Genomic DNA, 12714 nt, shown 5'->3' with positions numbered 1-12714 from the left:
TTCATATAGTGCCATAGTATATACATATGTGTTAAGGCACTTTACAGTGCTGAGCTGACCTTGAACTTGCACTTGAACCCCTTATCCTTAAACTGATAAGGGAATAATTCTTTATTCTTTATTCTTTATTCTTTATTCTTTATTCTTTATTTCAAGGATAGCCCCTTGAGATGTACCATCTCATTTTCGAGGGGGTCCTTACAATAATGACAAACAGTACAAAGATAATAAAGAGTAAGTACTAAACATAAATCCAAACACATAAACACAAGGACACACACACACTCACACACACTCATGCTCCTCAAAACTACCGCCCCATCCCCGCCCCCACCAGCCAGTATTACACAAACGGGATACCATCAAAGAATCCCTCTGCGAAAAATAGAGGTGGAATTGTACACATTACATTACATTACATTACATTTAGCAGACACTTCTTGACCAAAGCGTACACATAAGCATACAGTACTGCACACCCATATGAATACATTTGCTTGCATGCACAAGTAAGGTATACAGTACATATTTGTACACAAATACACTCGCATATACATATACAAATACACACAACATTTGTACACAGATACACACATATACAGTACAGTAGACAAAAGGAAAGCATGAGTAGAATAAGTCCTAGAGAGAAAAGGTAAGGCAGATCAGAAACAGGAGCAGGATGTAAGAAAATTTGTAGTTAAAGATGATCTGAAGATATGAAAAGAAGTTATTGACCTAAGTGACGAAGGAAGGTTGTTCCAATCTGATGGAGCTTTAAATTTAAATGCACGACGACCAATTTCTTTGCTGATTCTAGGTGTAACTAGAAACAAATGGTCCATGTGTCGTAGGCTGTATTGAGAACTAAAAGGGATTAAAAGTTCTTTCAAATATGAAGGGAAATTGGAATGAATGCATTTGAAAAAAAGTGTTGACCAATGGAGTTGCCTTCTGGACTTGTGGGCAAGCCAGTTCAAGGACTCATGCATTGACAGTGATGGGTTCTATAAGGACACCTGAGCACAGATCTACAAAGACTATCATATACTATATACTACATTTACCAAACCCAGTCCCACTCTCTCTCTCCCACTTACTTCCTGTCTGTTCTCTGTCCTGTCAATAAGGCCAGAAAAAGCTCCAAAACAAACCAAAAATAATTGGATGCCTCAAGTTCACACAATTCCCTGTTGTAGTGGCATAGTGTACGTTTCCATATGCCAGCTAATACGCTGTTACTTTTAATAACGCAAACTCTCACTCTCGTTTGGTCAGAGAGGGCTGTACTGGACTTTAATAAGAGTTTGGCTTTGGTGCCACCGCAATTGGCGCACACGTGGCGAGAGACAGGCACTGAGGCAGGCTGGTGGCGGTGGCACGGCGGTGGCATGGCAGCACACAGTTCAGCATGAGAGTCCCCGTGAAACAGATGGGTCGGCAGAAATAGCAACGCCATTACGGGTGTATTTATACTCATCATCAATCTCGCAAGAAGAAGCAAGTGGTTTTTAGTTCCTTTGTCAAAAATAGATGAGATGGAGGAGGGAACGTGACGGTCCTCTGAAGGACGAGGCAGCGAGAGCGTGGGTGATTGTGTGTGTGTGTGTGTGTGTGTGTGTGTGTGTTTTTGTGTTTGTGTTTGTATGTGTGTTTGTGTATGTATGTATGTATGTGTGTGTGTGTGTGTGTGTGTGTGTGTGTGTGTGGTGCTTGTGTGGTATGTGTATGCCTACTTGTGTGTGTATGCAGTCTTAGAAAAGTCTAAGAAAAAATACAAAAATTTGGAGACAAAGGATAAGGAACAAAGAAGCAGTACAATCTACTGTAGCTACTCTTGCAGCTTCCCATTTTGGAGGGAAAGTGAGAGAGCGGTATACGATCTAGCAGCCATGCTAGTACTCCCCAGCACTGTGGAGGCAGCAGGCAGTCGGGAGCTGAGCTCTGGGGAGACCTGCCTGCTCCAGCTCCATATGCACTGCCGCAATGTCACCTGGCACACCGTGCCGCAAACACACTTCAGCCGATCGCTCTGCACTTCTGTCTTTGTGTTTGTTTGTTTGTTTGTTTGTTTGTTTGTTTCATACAACACATACGTTTGTAGGGCGAAGTAAGAGGTTGTTGTTGGGGAAGGCTTACCCAGTGTGTTATTACACCAATGTGCCTGGCGCAATACAAATTTAACTTTGTTTTACTGTCAAGTTTGTCTGCTTTAATAAATGGCTCTGATGATAAATAACATTAGGGGGATTAGGAGGATGTGAACAGAAAAAAAGACAAAGTAAACACTACAGGCCAATGCAAGATTAACATCAATTTGCCTACAGTAATTCAACCCATTTCTTTTTAAAACTACATTTGATTTTTAAATTTTAAGGAGTTAGAAAGTATTGCTCAGGGAAATTAACTTGAGGGTTTAGCTTTTGGAAGAGTCACACTGAAATATTCAGCTGCTGTGTAACAAGATGCCCAGTGTTTATGCTCATCTGGGTGTAACCACTCATCTCATACATGACCTTGAACCATCTCATACGTGACCTTGAACCATCTCATACATGACCTTGAACTAGCATGTCCTTTGCTGCCAACAGCTCTTTACTTTACCAACAAGGTTAAGTCAGACAAGGTTATAGGAACACATCAATGTGGATGTTACTTCTGGAGGCAATTTCACTGGAGGAATTTCTGTACTAAATCATTATAATAAATTCCTAATTCAAGTAGGTTAATGGTAACAAGGGATTGATGAAAACGGGTTTATTTGCATCAACATGACTTGTGTTGTTTCTGTTACAGTTGCCATGAACAACCTCAAGTTTTGATAGCCCAGCTTCCCACAACACCTCCCATGATAAAGAGTGTATCCATGATTACTTCTGTTAAGACTAATGGAAATGTGCACGCACAGACTCGTTTTTAACTTTAGATGAATTCTCACAAGTGTCATAACGTGCAAATGGGTTGGACAGATACCCAGCTACTGGCAAGTTGGTCGTTCAGGTGTAAGCCCAGACCTTAATTAACTCACAAATCACTTTGATTAAATTAAATTATGCTCAGCCACATGCTCTGTGTGTGAAAAAAGCACACTGCCGGTTTTGAATCACCACCACAGTAATTGGCACTGATTCCCATGATTCAGTCATGCAAGCAGAGGCCAGATTCAACACGAAGTGTTCTTCAAACAAGCCGTGAAAACACTGATGGTAATCTAGTGATAGGCATCTAAGGCCAATGTGCCAGGATGTTTTTTTTTTCTTTTTTTTTTTAAAATCATGCTGGAAAGAGAAAGAGAGGAAAGAACAAGTATAGAGTATAGTGAATGAGACAATCTGCATTTGTCCAGCTGCACAATCAGGTGCTTCACAGCGGTCAAAAACAATCTTCGACTCTGACGAGGACAAAGTGGTGTTGAAACGTCAAGTTGATTTTGTTTGCACTAGTAAAGACTGCAATTTTAATCAGTGTGCTCCAGTCTGCTATCTGTGTTTTAATAATGAACAGATGTGTATGGACACCATAGGGAGATGTGGATAAAATAAAAAACATGGGAAAAGTGGAGGAGAAAGGGGACTTGTTCATGTGGATAGGGCTGAATTGCTTAAAGGAAACCGCCCTGGCTCTTTGTCTCAGTGTTCTGGCTGTCGTTTGACAATGGGAATAAAAACGTGCTAAATAAATAAAAGAAACATCTGCCATCATGCATTTTTAAAAGGGCCCTGCTCTTCCTCGACAACATACTTTATGGGTCTGGACCCTTAGGGTGAGTGTCAGATAACTGACTGTTTGCTCTGTGCACCTTTTCTCAAAGTCAGATCGCTAGCCACTTTAATATTAAAGCCTCCTAGGTATCTACAGCCTCCCGTGGGTGCAGCTCATGGTCAGCCGGCGTGGGATTCTAGAATGGCAGCCATTTTCAAAACCTGTGCTCAGCCTGTTCTATAACCTGATCAATCTGTGTGTGGTGTGGTGTGTGTGTGTGTGTGTGTGTGTGTGTGTGTGTGTTTGTGTTTGTGTGTTGCTGAGTGTGAAGTGTAGTCAGTGAGCTTTGTGTGAGTGTGAGTGTGTGCGTGTGTGTGTGTGTGTGGGGGGGGGGGGGGGGAATGGATGTCAGCTGTGCTGGCAAGCCATCATCTCTGCCTGAGGATACAGTGCGTACGGTTTTACAGGCGAAACCCAATCTAGCGAGATGGAGGGAGAGCGGCTCAGATCATCTTCTCGTTTCCAACTCGACCGGCACGCACACACTAGGAGCCCTCCAGCGCTTTATCTGATTATGGTTCCAATAACTTAATCAAAAGGTTGGTAAACAAGGCTAGGGAAGGGAAGGGGTGGACAGGGAAAACAAAGAACCACCCCTTTGGAAACTTAAAAGTAGGGTGCCATGGTTCTACGGTTCCTCTGCCCGCCTGCCTGCTTGCTTGCCTGCTTGCCCGCACGGATGCGCTGGCTCCTCTGTTCACAGTGTGTGCCAATATGCTCAAACATCTTGGATTACAGAGAGGCTGAAGCACAGCATACTGCCAGCGCTGCTCCTGCTTAGAGCTCAATGTTCCACCGAATACTTCTCCACCCAAAAGTAGATAGATAGATAGATAGATAGATAGATAGATAGATAGATAGATAGAGTACTTAATGATTCCCCAAAGGGAAATGACAGTTTCATAGCAGAATATTTGAAATAGAACTGCAAAATGTATTCATGAGAAATCCTCCCTGTGGTGAACAGATAGAGCCTTGGGGTTTCTCATTCTCATTCGACTTCTGATAGTGAGCAACTCTCTGAGACAGATCCATTCCTGCATCAGCAGCTATGGATAAAAACCATAGATGGATAAAATCCAAGATGAAAGCACCTCTCAGGGAAATGTCGCCATGTATGCAGGTTTTCATCGCTAAAGCCCTGAAGCTCATTTTGTCAGTGAAAGAAACCTTCTCAGTAGGATGAGTGTGTGTCAGGGTCGGGTGGAGTTTGTGTTTGTATGTGTGTGACTGGATGTATGTCATGCTCTCTTAACTGAGCAATAAGAGGATAACGTCCTTGGTAAAAACCGGTGACCAGGTCCGATGGTCACTTTGGCTGAGCTCCAGAGATCCTGTGTGGAGATGGGAGAGACTTCCAGAGGGACAAACATCATCTCCAGCACTCCTGGGCTATAAGGCAGAGGGGACAGACATAACCCTCTCCTAACTGAATAACACAACAGTCTGCCAGGACCTCAGACTGTGGTGATGGTTCCCCTTCCAATAGGACAGTGACCCTGACCACACAGCCAAGACAATGCAAGAGTGGCTCAGGGCCCACTCTGGGAACATCCTTGAGTGGCCAAGCCAGAGCCCTGACTTGAACCCAATCAGACATCTCTGGATGGACCTGAAAATGGCTGTCTACTGACGGTGCGAAGAATAGCAGAAAATCCCCAAATCCAGGCATGCCATGCTTGCTGCATCATGCCCAAGACGACTCCCGTCAATAGTCGCTGCAGAGAGGTGCTACAACTGAAGTACCGAGTGGGTTTGAAATCTAAATGTGATTTCTCAAAAACTGTTTTCCTTTTTATTATGGGGTACTGAGTATTGATTGATGAGAGAAAAAAATAATATGTTAGCATAAGGCTGCAACATATAGAAAATGTGAAACAAAAAAAATACCAGAGGTTTCAATACTGGTTGATAGCCATTATAAACCCAATACACCCTCTCACACACACACACACACACACACACACACACACACACACACACACACACACAAATGGGCTGTAAATACTAAATACCCAAGGACACATACTGTACACATCATGAAATTTACAAAAACTACTCCTGCCGTGCCCTACAGAGATAAACAACATGTTCTGTTTTGCGAGTTTTCATTCAGTGCAGGCGTGGGACTAAGTGGACCTCGTTCACACACTATGTTGAGCAACAGCACTCCATGAGCAGAGCAGAGCAGAGCAGATGTGTTGTCTAATGGGGGAGATAAGAAAAGCCAGTCTGCAACACTTTGATGGCTGCTCTGCTGAGATGCTGCTGCCGCAACAACACAACAGACCCTGTTTTCCAAAGCGGAGAGACGTGAAGTGCAGCGATTTCGTTTGAGGGATTAAATCAACAACCTCTATCTAATCTGATGCTGCTGTTGTTGCTGAGATACTGTCAAGCAAATCAAATAAAACACAGGGAACTGACCAGAAAGAGAAAGAAGTCATCTCTCTCTCTCTCTCATCTAATATCATAATACATATGAATGACAGAGAGAAAACACTTATCATTTCAGTCAGTATTTGGAATATTTTACCATGCAGGCCTACATTGCCTTCTAAATCTTCATTAACCATATTCCATGGTTGTGAAATATAAGGAATAAATGTGAACATCAGAAGGTCAACCATCATGTTTTATTTAATCACCATCATTTGAACTTTGTTGGAGTTAGGAAAAGTGAGAACTGTAGGCTAACATATTTTTTATACATACAAAAAAACTAACAAATGAAAGGGAGAAAATGTCATTCAAAAATATAAGTTATATATATATATATATATATTTGACAAGTTGAAAAACAAACGCAAATAATCAGTAATCATCAATTTCTCATCATATTTGTAGGCTACACACACACACACACACACACACACACATTTTTTTTTTTTTTTACTAGAGATGAGATTTACTCTGAGATCTAAAGTGACCAAGCTGCGGGCGGACCACCTCACTTTTTTTTTTTTTTTTTTTTCACTTGTTGAGGCCGTAATCTAAAGGTCAACGGACCTCCGCATGAGCGGTGTGAGCCTGTCCTCTATCAGGAGAAATTGCCCTGTCCCTCGCTCCGGCCAGTGGTTTAACGACCAGGGATGATAAGGGCAACAATGTTTTAGGAGGAACCGATAAAATTAAGGACAGACAGCTCTATCGGGCCGTTAATCACACTGCCAAAGAATAGGCTTCACAAACTGCATTCAAATTAAACAAGCCATACAATGTACAATGGGGCATTAATTTCAGTTGCATAAAATATTCAACACCTCCACCCTGACGGCATAATGTGCCTACATTGCCCTTTACTATTATTATTCAATAATGTATTATTGAAATTTGGATTACATGGGATATCGTGATGTATTGCACATGGGTGGCAGACAGCGCAATCCTATGGGGGTTTACAGTGTAATGTAAGGTCGGTGGAGCGCTTCTTCTCAAACTAGGTGAGATTCACTCGGCGGTTTGCAATCACATGGACGCTAACATAAATCTCAGCCTGATATGAAGTGACTTATCAATAACAGCGGCAATCAAAGCAGTCGATCCAAAGGAGATAGCAAAGAAATAATCAGGCACATGCCGAAGGATTCTACCTTTTCAAGCACGCACGCACGCGCGCGCACACACACACGTGGAGAGAGCGGAAAACACACACATTGGAGATAGATCGATAGCATCATGTCTTCATCATTGTAACACAAAAGACAAAAGGCCTTTTTGGTCATATCTCCGTCTGTAGGCCTACAATAAAATTGGAGCTGACTCGAGGACACCGAGATCCGGCGACCCCACAAGAGATACACACAGGTAATGCATACATGCATTGTTCTTGTGTACAATCACCAACATATTTAATATTAACTACATATATACTTATGAGCATATATAAAACCTTGACATTTACTTCAAAACAAACCAAAGACATTGTCTTTAGTCATGTTTGGTTTCTGGGAACTTGAAAAGCTTGATTAGTCTGAGGTCTGGCAAACATTACTTTGAGGCAAGTATGATGAAATTCCAGATGTCATTGTCACTAGAACATCAGCCAAACCTGCAACACAGCCCTGGGCGCTGAAGGTAACGTTAAGATCTTAAGGAGGAAAAGTACTCTTACCGGAGCAATTCCATCCAGTGGGTGTTTGACAATCGCTGAGGGAGGAAGGGAAAGCACAAAGTTGTCTGACAGGTAAGACGGTTAGGAGACACAACACCGCAATCAAAACTCCCTCCCCCCAAGTTCGGTGGCAAGACTGCAGGCGTCTTTGATCCGGACAAACCGCTGCTACTGCCATCTCAGTTCAACGGCTTTCCCCGACAGCACGGGCGACGCGGGCGGAGAGCGTAGGCATCCACCGGGAACTCCGTTTCTCTCAAGACCGCGGCGGCTGACGGCGAATACCTCAACTGTGAAGAGAGAACCATCTTCCGAACAATGCAGCGAGCCCCATGTATGTGCAGTTGCGCTCAGAACAGTAGGGTTGGCTCTGATCTGTCCGGGCGCAGCAATCAGATGAACAACTGTCGGATTTTCCTTACTTAGACCCAGTGCGTAAAAGAAACCACAACTGTTTTGAATGCTCATATAAATCCCGTCACTAATTTGTTGCGTCCCAGTTGACCAGCCTGTCTAAGTGTGAACACTAGGAGAATGAAAACAGACGTGTGTTTGTCTGAATTTGTTCCATTTCCACTGTCTCCGTACTGGTAGAATGGCTCGGCGCGTGCCGCGGCACTGTGTGTTCAAGTGACAGAGCAGTTCCGAGAGAAGGTGGGGTGGCGCTTTGTGAATGTTCAGCGCCCATTGGCTGAAGGTGGATTCAGATCGAGGATGCTTAATTCCGGGGTCGGATGTACCACTTCGATGAGTGATCATTTGAGGATAGGATAGCCTACATTTGGAAGACGTGCATGCAACACGGTCTGTAGAACCGTGGACGTATACACACACATTTACATATGAGACAGTGCAGAAAAGTCAGTCAGGGAGGACATCTCAGTCCAATGTTATAGATATAACTTTTACATAATTTAATTCTATCTTCATGGATTGAAGATTGAAAACCACCGAGTTGCGTCAAGTTATACTTCAAGGTCGAGTCGTGAATGTAATAACGCCTCCCTGTGATAGCATTACTAGCAAGGAAATTAATTTAGTGTCAATGTCAGAGGTTTTGACAACTCTTATTATGCACACGTGCATGTGTAATCAGCAATATCCCCTTTTGGAGGCTGCCCGCATGAATGGTCTTTGTGCCCTGCACAGAACAGAGGCTTTTCTGTGCTCTTGAGTCGCGTGCACCAGCACAGGGTGTCATAATACAATCGGAGGGGGGCATTGAAGATACACGACAGAAATCAGTTCAAGTTCAAGTTTATTGTCATATACTGATAAAATGATTTATCAGTAATGACATTTCTTGTGCTCAAGAGCCAGCTTTGAAGAATAAATGAAATAGTAGTAATTAAAAATGTATATTAATTATGTGTGTGTGCATGTGTGTGTGTGTGTGTGTGTGGGGGGGGGGGGTTATGGGGTGTGTTGGGCAGGGGGTTGCTCCATCTGGTAAATAAGGTGCTATTTGACTGGACTGAACCGGACAAAGGTTAAAAATCACAAAAAAAATCATTAAAAATTACGCACACTGAAGGGCAGTTTGGGGACAACAAATTTGATGAACCAACATGCTAAAACAGAAACACAATTTGCATATTGAAGAAGAACCGGTTGAACTGAGTAGTGAAACAACTAGAGGGGAAAAGCAGGGAGACAACAGCTCAGTAGAAGTCTTTGTCATGAGACAGTTTAGCAGTGGAGTGACCCAGAGAGTGACTTCAGTTCAGAACAAGGGAATTCACTGTGATGAGGCAGAGGGTAAGGATGTATGTCAACACTGACACAGTTTTGAACAGGAGTGCCATTAGAGATGGTGTGTGTGTGTGTGTGTGTGTGTGTATGTGTGTCTGCCTTTCTCTTACTCATAATCCATGACTACGCACACTAGCAACAAGCCCCATTTGTCCAACTGCCTGTGTTGACGATTTAATCCTCTCTAATGATTAACTCCTCTCTAATGATTTTTTTTGTGATTTTTAACCTTTGTCCGGTTCAGTCCAGTCAAATAGCACCTTATTTACCAGATGGAGCAACCCCCTGCCCAACACACCCCATAACCCCCCCCCCCCCACACACACACACACACACATCACAAAGAACTAGGGAAATGGTTAGCTTTAGGACAAAGCTGAAAATTCACTTTCACAAATAGAACAACTTCTAAATAGCTTAAAATGAACAGCATTGGTCAAGAGACAATTTGCAAATGCCCTGAGGTAAAGCAGTTGACTAGGAGAAGGTTAACGGCGAGACGCCAGAGCTCGGGAGAATTAGCGTGTTTTAGCCTGGTGGAGCCTGGAGTCAGGGGACCCCTGACCCCAGTGCATTGAAGATCAAGCGGATTTGGGGAAGGATCACAGCTCTGACTTATCTATGCTTTTTCACTGTGGGAAAATGGGTTTCTCCCTCCTCTCAGCCTGCTGGGCTGCCAGTATCTCTCCCCAACTCTTCCTCCCTCTCCTCCCCTCTCCTCCTCTTCCATCTCTCTTACTCTACCTCTCTCTCTTCCCCCTGTACTCTCCCTCCTCCTTCAGCTCTTTATTCCTCTTCTCCTCTCTTGCTTCACATCCCTCCTCTCCTCTTTGTTTAATCTCAATACTGCAGTGATGTAAGTGCAACACCCAGGCTTCCTTTGGATGAATACTCAAATGTTTCTCCTCTAATCTGCATCTCCTGTTTCTCCTTTATCTGCATCTCCTCCTCCTCTCCCTGTTTCTCCTCTATCTGCTCTTCCTCGCCCGCTTCCTCCTCTGTGCCTCCTCCTCTTCCTGTTTCTCCTCTATCTGCATCTCCTCTTCCTCTCCCTGTTTCTCTTCTGTCTGTGCCTCCTCTTCCTCTCCGACTTCGTCTACTTTTTGCGCTTCCTCCTCTTCTCTTCACTGCCCGTCTATCTACACCTCCTCCTCTCCTTTTCACTGGCCATCTATCTGCACCTCCTCTTCTCCTCCTCTTCTTTTAACTGCTCCTCTATCTGCACCTTCTCCTCTTCACTGCTCCTCTAGCTGCACCTCCTCCTCTTCTCTTCACTGCTCCTCTATCTGCACCTCCTCTTCTCCTCTTCAATGCTCTTCTAGCTGCACCTCCTCATCTCCCCCTCTTCTCTTCATTGCTCCGCTATCTGCACCTCCTCCTCTCCTCTTCACTGGTCCTATATATGCACCTCCTCCTCTATCTGCACCTCCTCTTTTCCCATGACTGCCCTCTCTGTAGATCTGTCCTACATACAAGTCTCAGTCATGATGTATGTTTGTGCAGGCGGGTAAGTGGTTTGTGTGTGTGTGTGTGTGTGTGTGTGTGTAGAGTGTCTTTGTGTCAATGTGTGTGTGTGTGTGTGTGTGTGTGTATTTATCAAGCACAAGCACCTTGTCCTATCCTCTGCTCTCTTGAGTGCATGGTGACAGGACAGGACTGAGGGACTCTAGTCCTTCAGCCTCATGCTGTAGCTGTCATGCCCCCGTATGCCAGCAAACCAGCCCAATTCCCACCTAATCCAATTAGCCCCACTGACAATAAGAGTGACATCCCAGCCAGGCAGAAATATGCAGCTCCTTCACAATGTTGGGAGTCGGCTTGGCAGCTGCATCGGCATGGCGAATGCAGTGCAATTATTTTTGGTCAGATTTGAGTGACTTTGAATCACTGCTTACTCATGTGCTGTTTGCTGACTGTCACATCCAGGCATTTGTTGTGTTGAGGCAATTTTGAAAAATTAGGATTGCTGAAGGATTTATTTATTTTATTTTATTCATAAGAAGTGCCAGAGTCCTGAAGTCTTCTTGGTTTAGGAAAATATTTGGTTGAGTGGCAGTCTCGTTGTCTTGTGGTTCAGCTTCATCGCTGAAATATAAAGCGGCACTGTCCTCGTCCGATCAAAATCTGCCAAAAGTAGAAGTTTTGGAGAAGTTGGGGGAAAAAAACGGACAGATAAAGTCACTGGTGTTGTCTCCTCGCCTAGTCTGTGAAAAGTTCTGCCAACATTTTCTCAGGGAACTGCAAAGAGCCGTCACCATGGGTCACCTGCTGTGAGAAAGCCCACACACAAACTCTCTCTCTCTCTTTCTCACACACACACACACACACTGCCTCACTCTCCCTCATTGTAGGAGTGTGACCAATACGGTCGCATTGGGCGGCTGCAGGGGCAGCATCATCGTCACACCTCGCCCGTTGTGCAGCCGTGCTGGGTACACCAGTGTTTTAATATAGCTCCAGCCTCTCCCTCCTCCTCTCCTATCCTCTCGTCTCTACTCCGCTCCTCTCCCTCGCCACCCACCCCCACCTGTCTGCCTGTCTGCCAACCCCCACAGGTCAAGCGCACAGACAGCTTGGCCCCCTCTGAGGAAATATGAGCGATTAGGACTCACTGACAGACTCCGGCAAGGACAAAAAGGACAGAGAGAGAGAGAGAGTGAAAGAGAGAGGGTGAGAGAGAGAGAGAGAGAACTGAGTTGGGAAAGTTATAGAGACAACGAATGAGAGGAAAAGAGAGAGACAGAATAAAGTGAGATGCCGATTTGGAAACGGAGAGAAAAAAGTAGTAAGGATTGAAGAGAAATTAAGAAAGAGTGGGGGAGTTCAGAGAGTCCAAATGTGAGAGAGAGAGTGAATGTGAGACAGTGTGTGAGAACGTGAGAGAGAGAGAGAATGAGAAGAAGTAGGAGAGTGTCATCACCATGACTGTGTCACCATCACACTTCTCTCTCAGAGGACTGGCGAGGTGGTGGTGGTGGCAGTGATGGTGGTGGTGTGTGGGTGCATGTGTGTGTGTGTGTGTGTGTGTGGGGGGGGGGGGGTCGGGGGGGGGGGGCAGAGAGGACGAGGTGACAAGGAGAGAGGGTGAC

The 12714-nt window shown here is 44.5% G+C and overlaps 1 protein-coding gene across 1 annotated transcript in view; it reads right to left on the bottom strand.

Annotated features, from left to right (window-relative positions):
- Positions 1-8510, bottom strand: part of tmeff2b (transmembrane protein with EGF-like and two follistatin-like domains 2b) — a 67981-nt gene extending 59471 nt beyond the window's left edge. Inside the window, 1 exon segment of the mRNA XM_042081112.1 lies at positions 7874-8510. Within this exon segment, the coding sequence (XP_041937046.1) occupies positions 7874-8051 (178 nt within the window). The 5' untranslated portion in view covers positions 8052-8510.
- Positions 8511-12714: the final 4204 nt, after the last annotated feature.

Source organism: Alosa sapidissima, chromosome 23, assembly GCF_018492685.1.
Source record: "Alosa sapidissima isolate fAloSap1 chromosome 23, fAloSap1.pri, whole genome shotgun sequence".
NCBI classification, from domain to species: domain Eukaryota; kingdom Metazoa; phylum Chordata; class Actinopteri; order Clupeiformes; family Clupeidae; genus Alosa; species Alosa sapidissima.
Note: the sequence above shows the minus strand (reverse complement) of the source record. Positions and strands in the feature narration are given on the sequence as shown.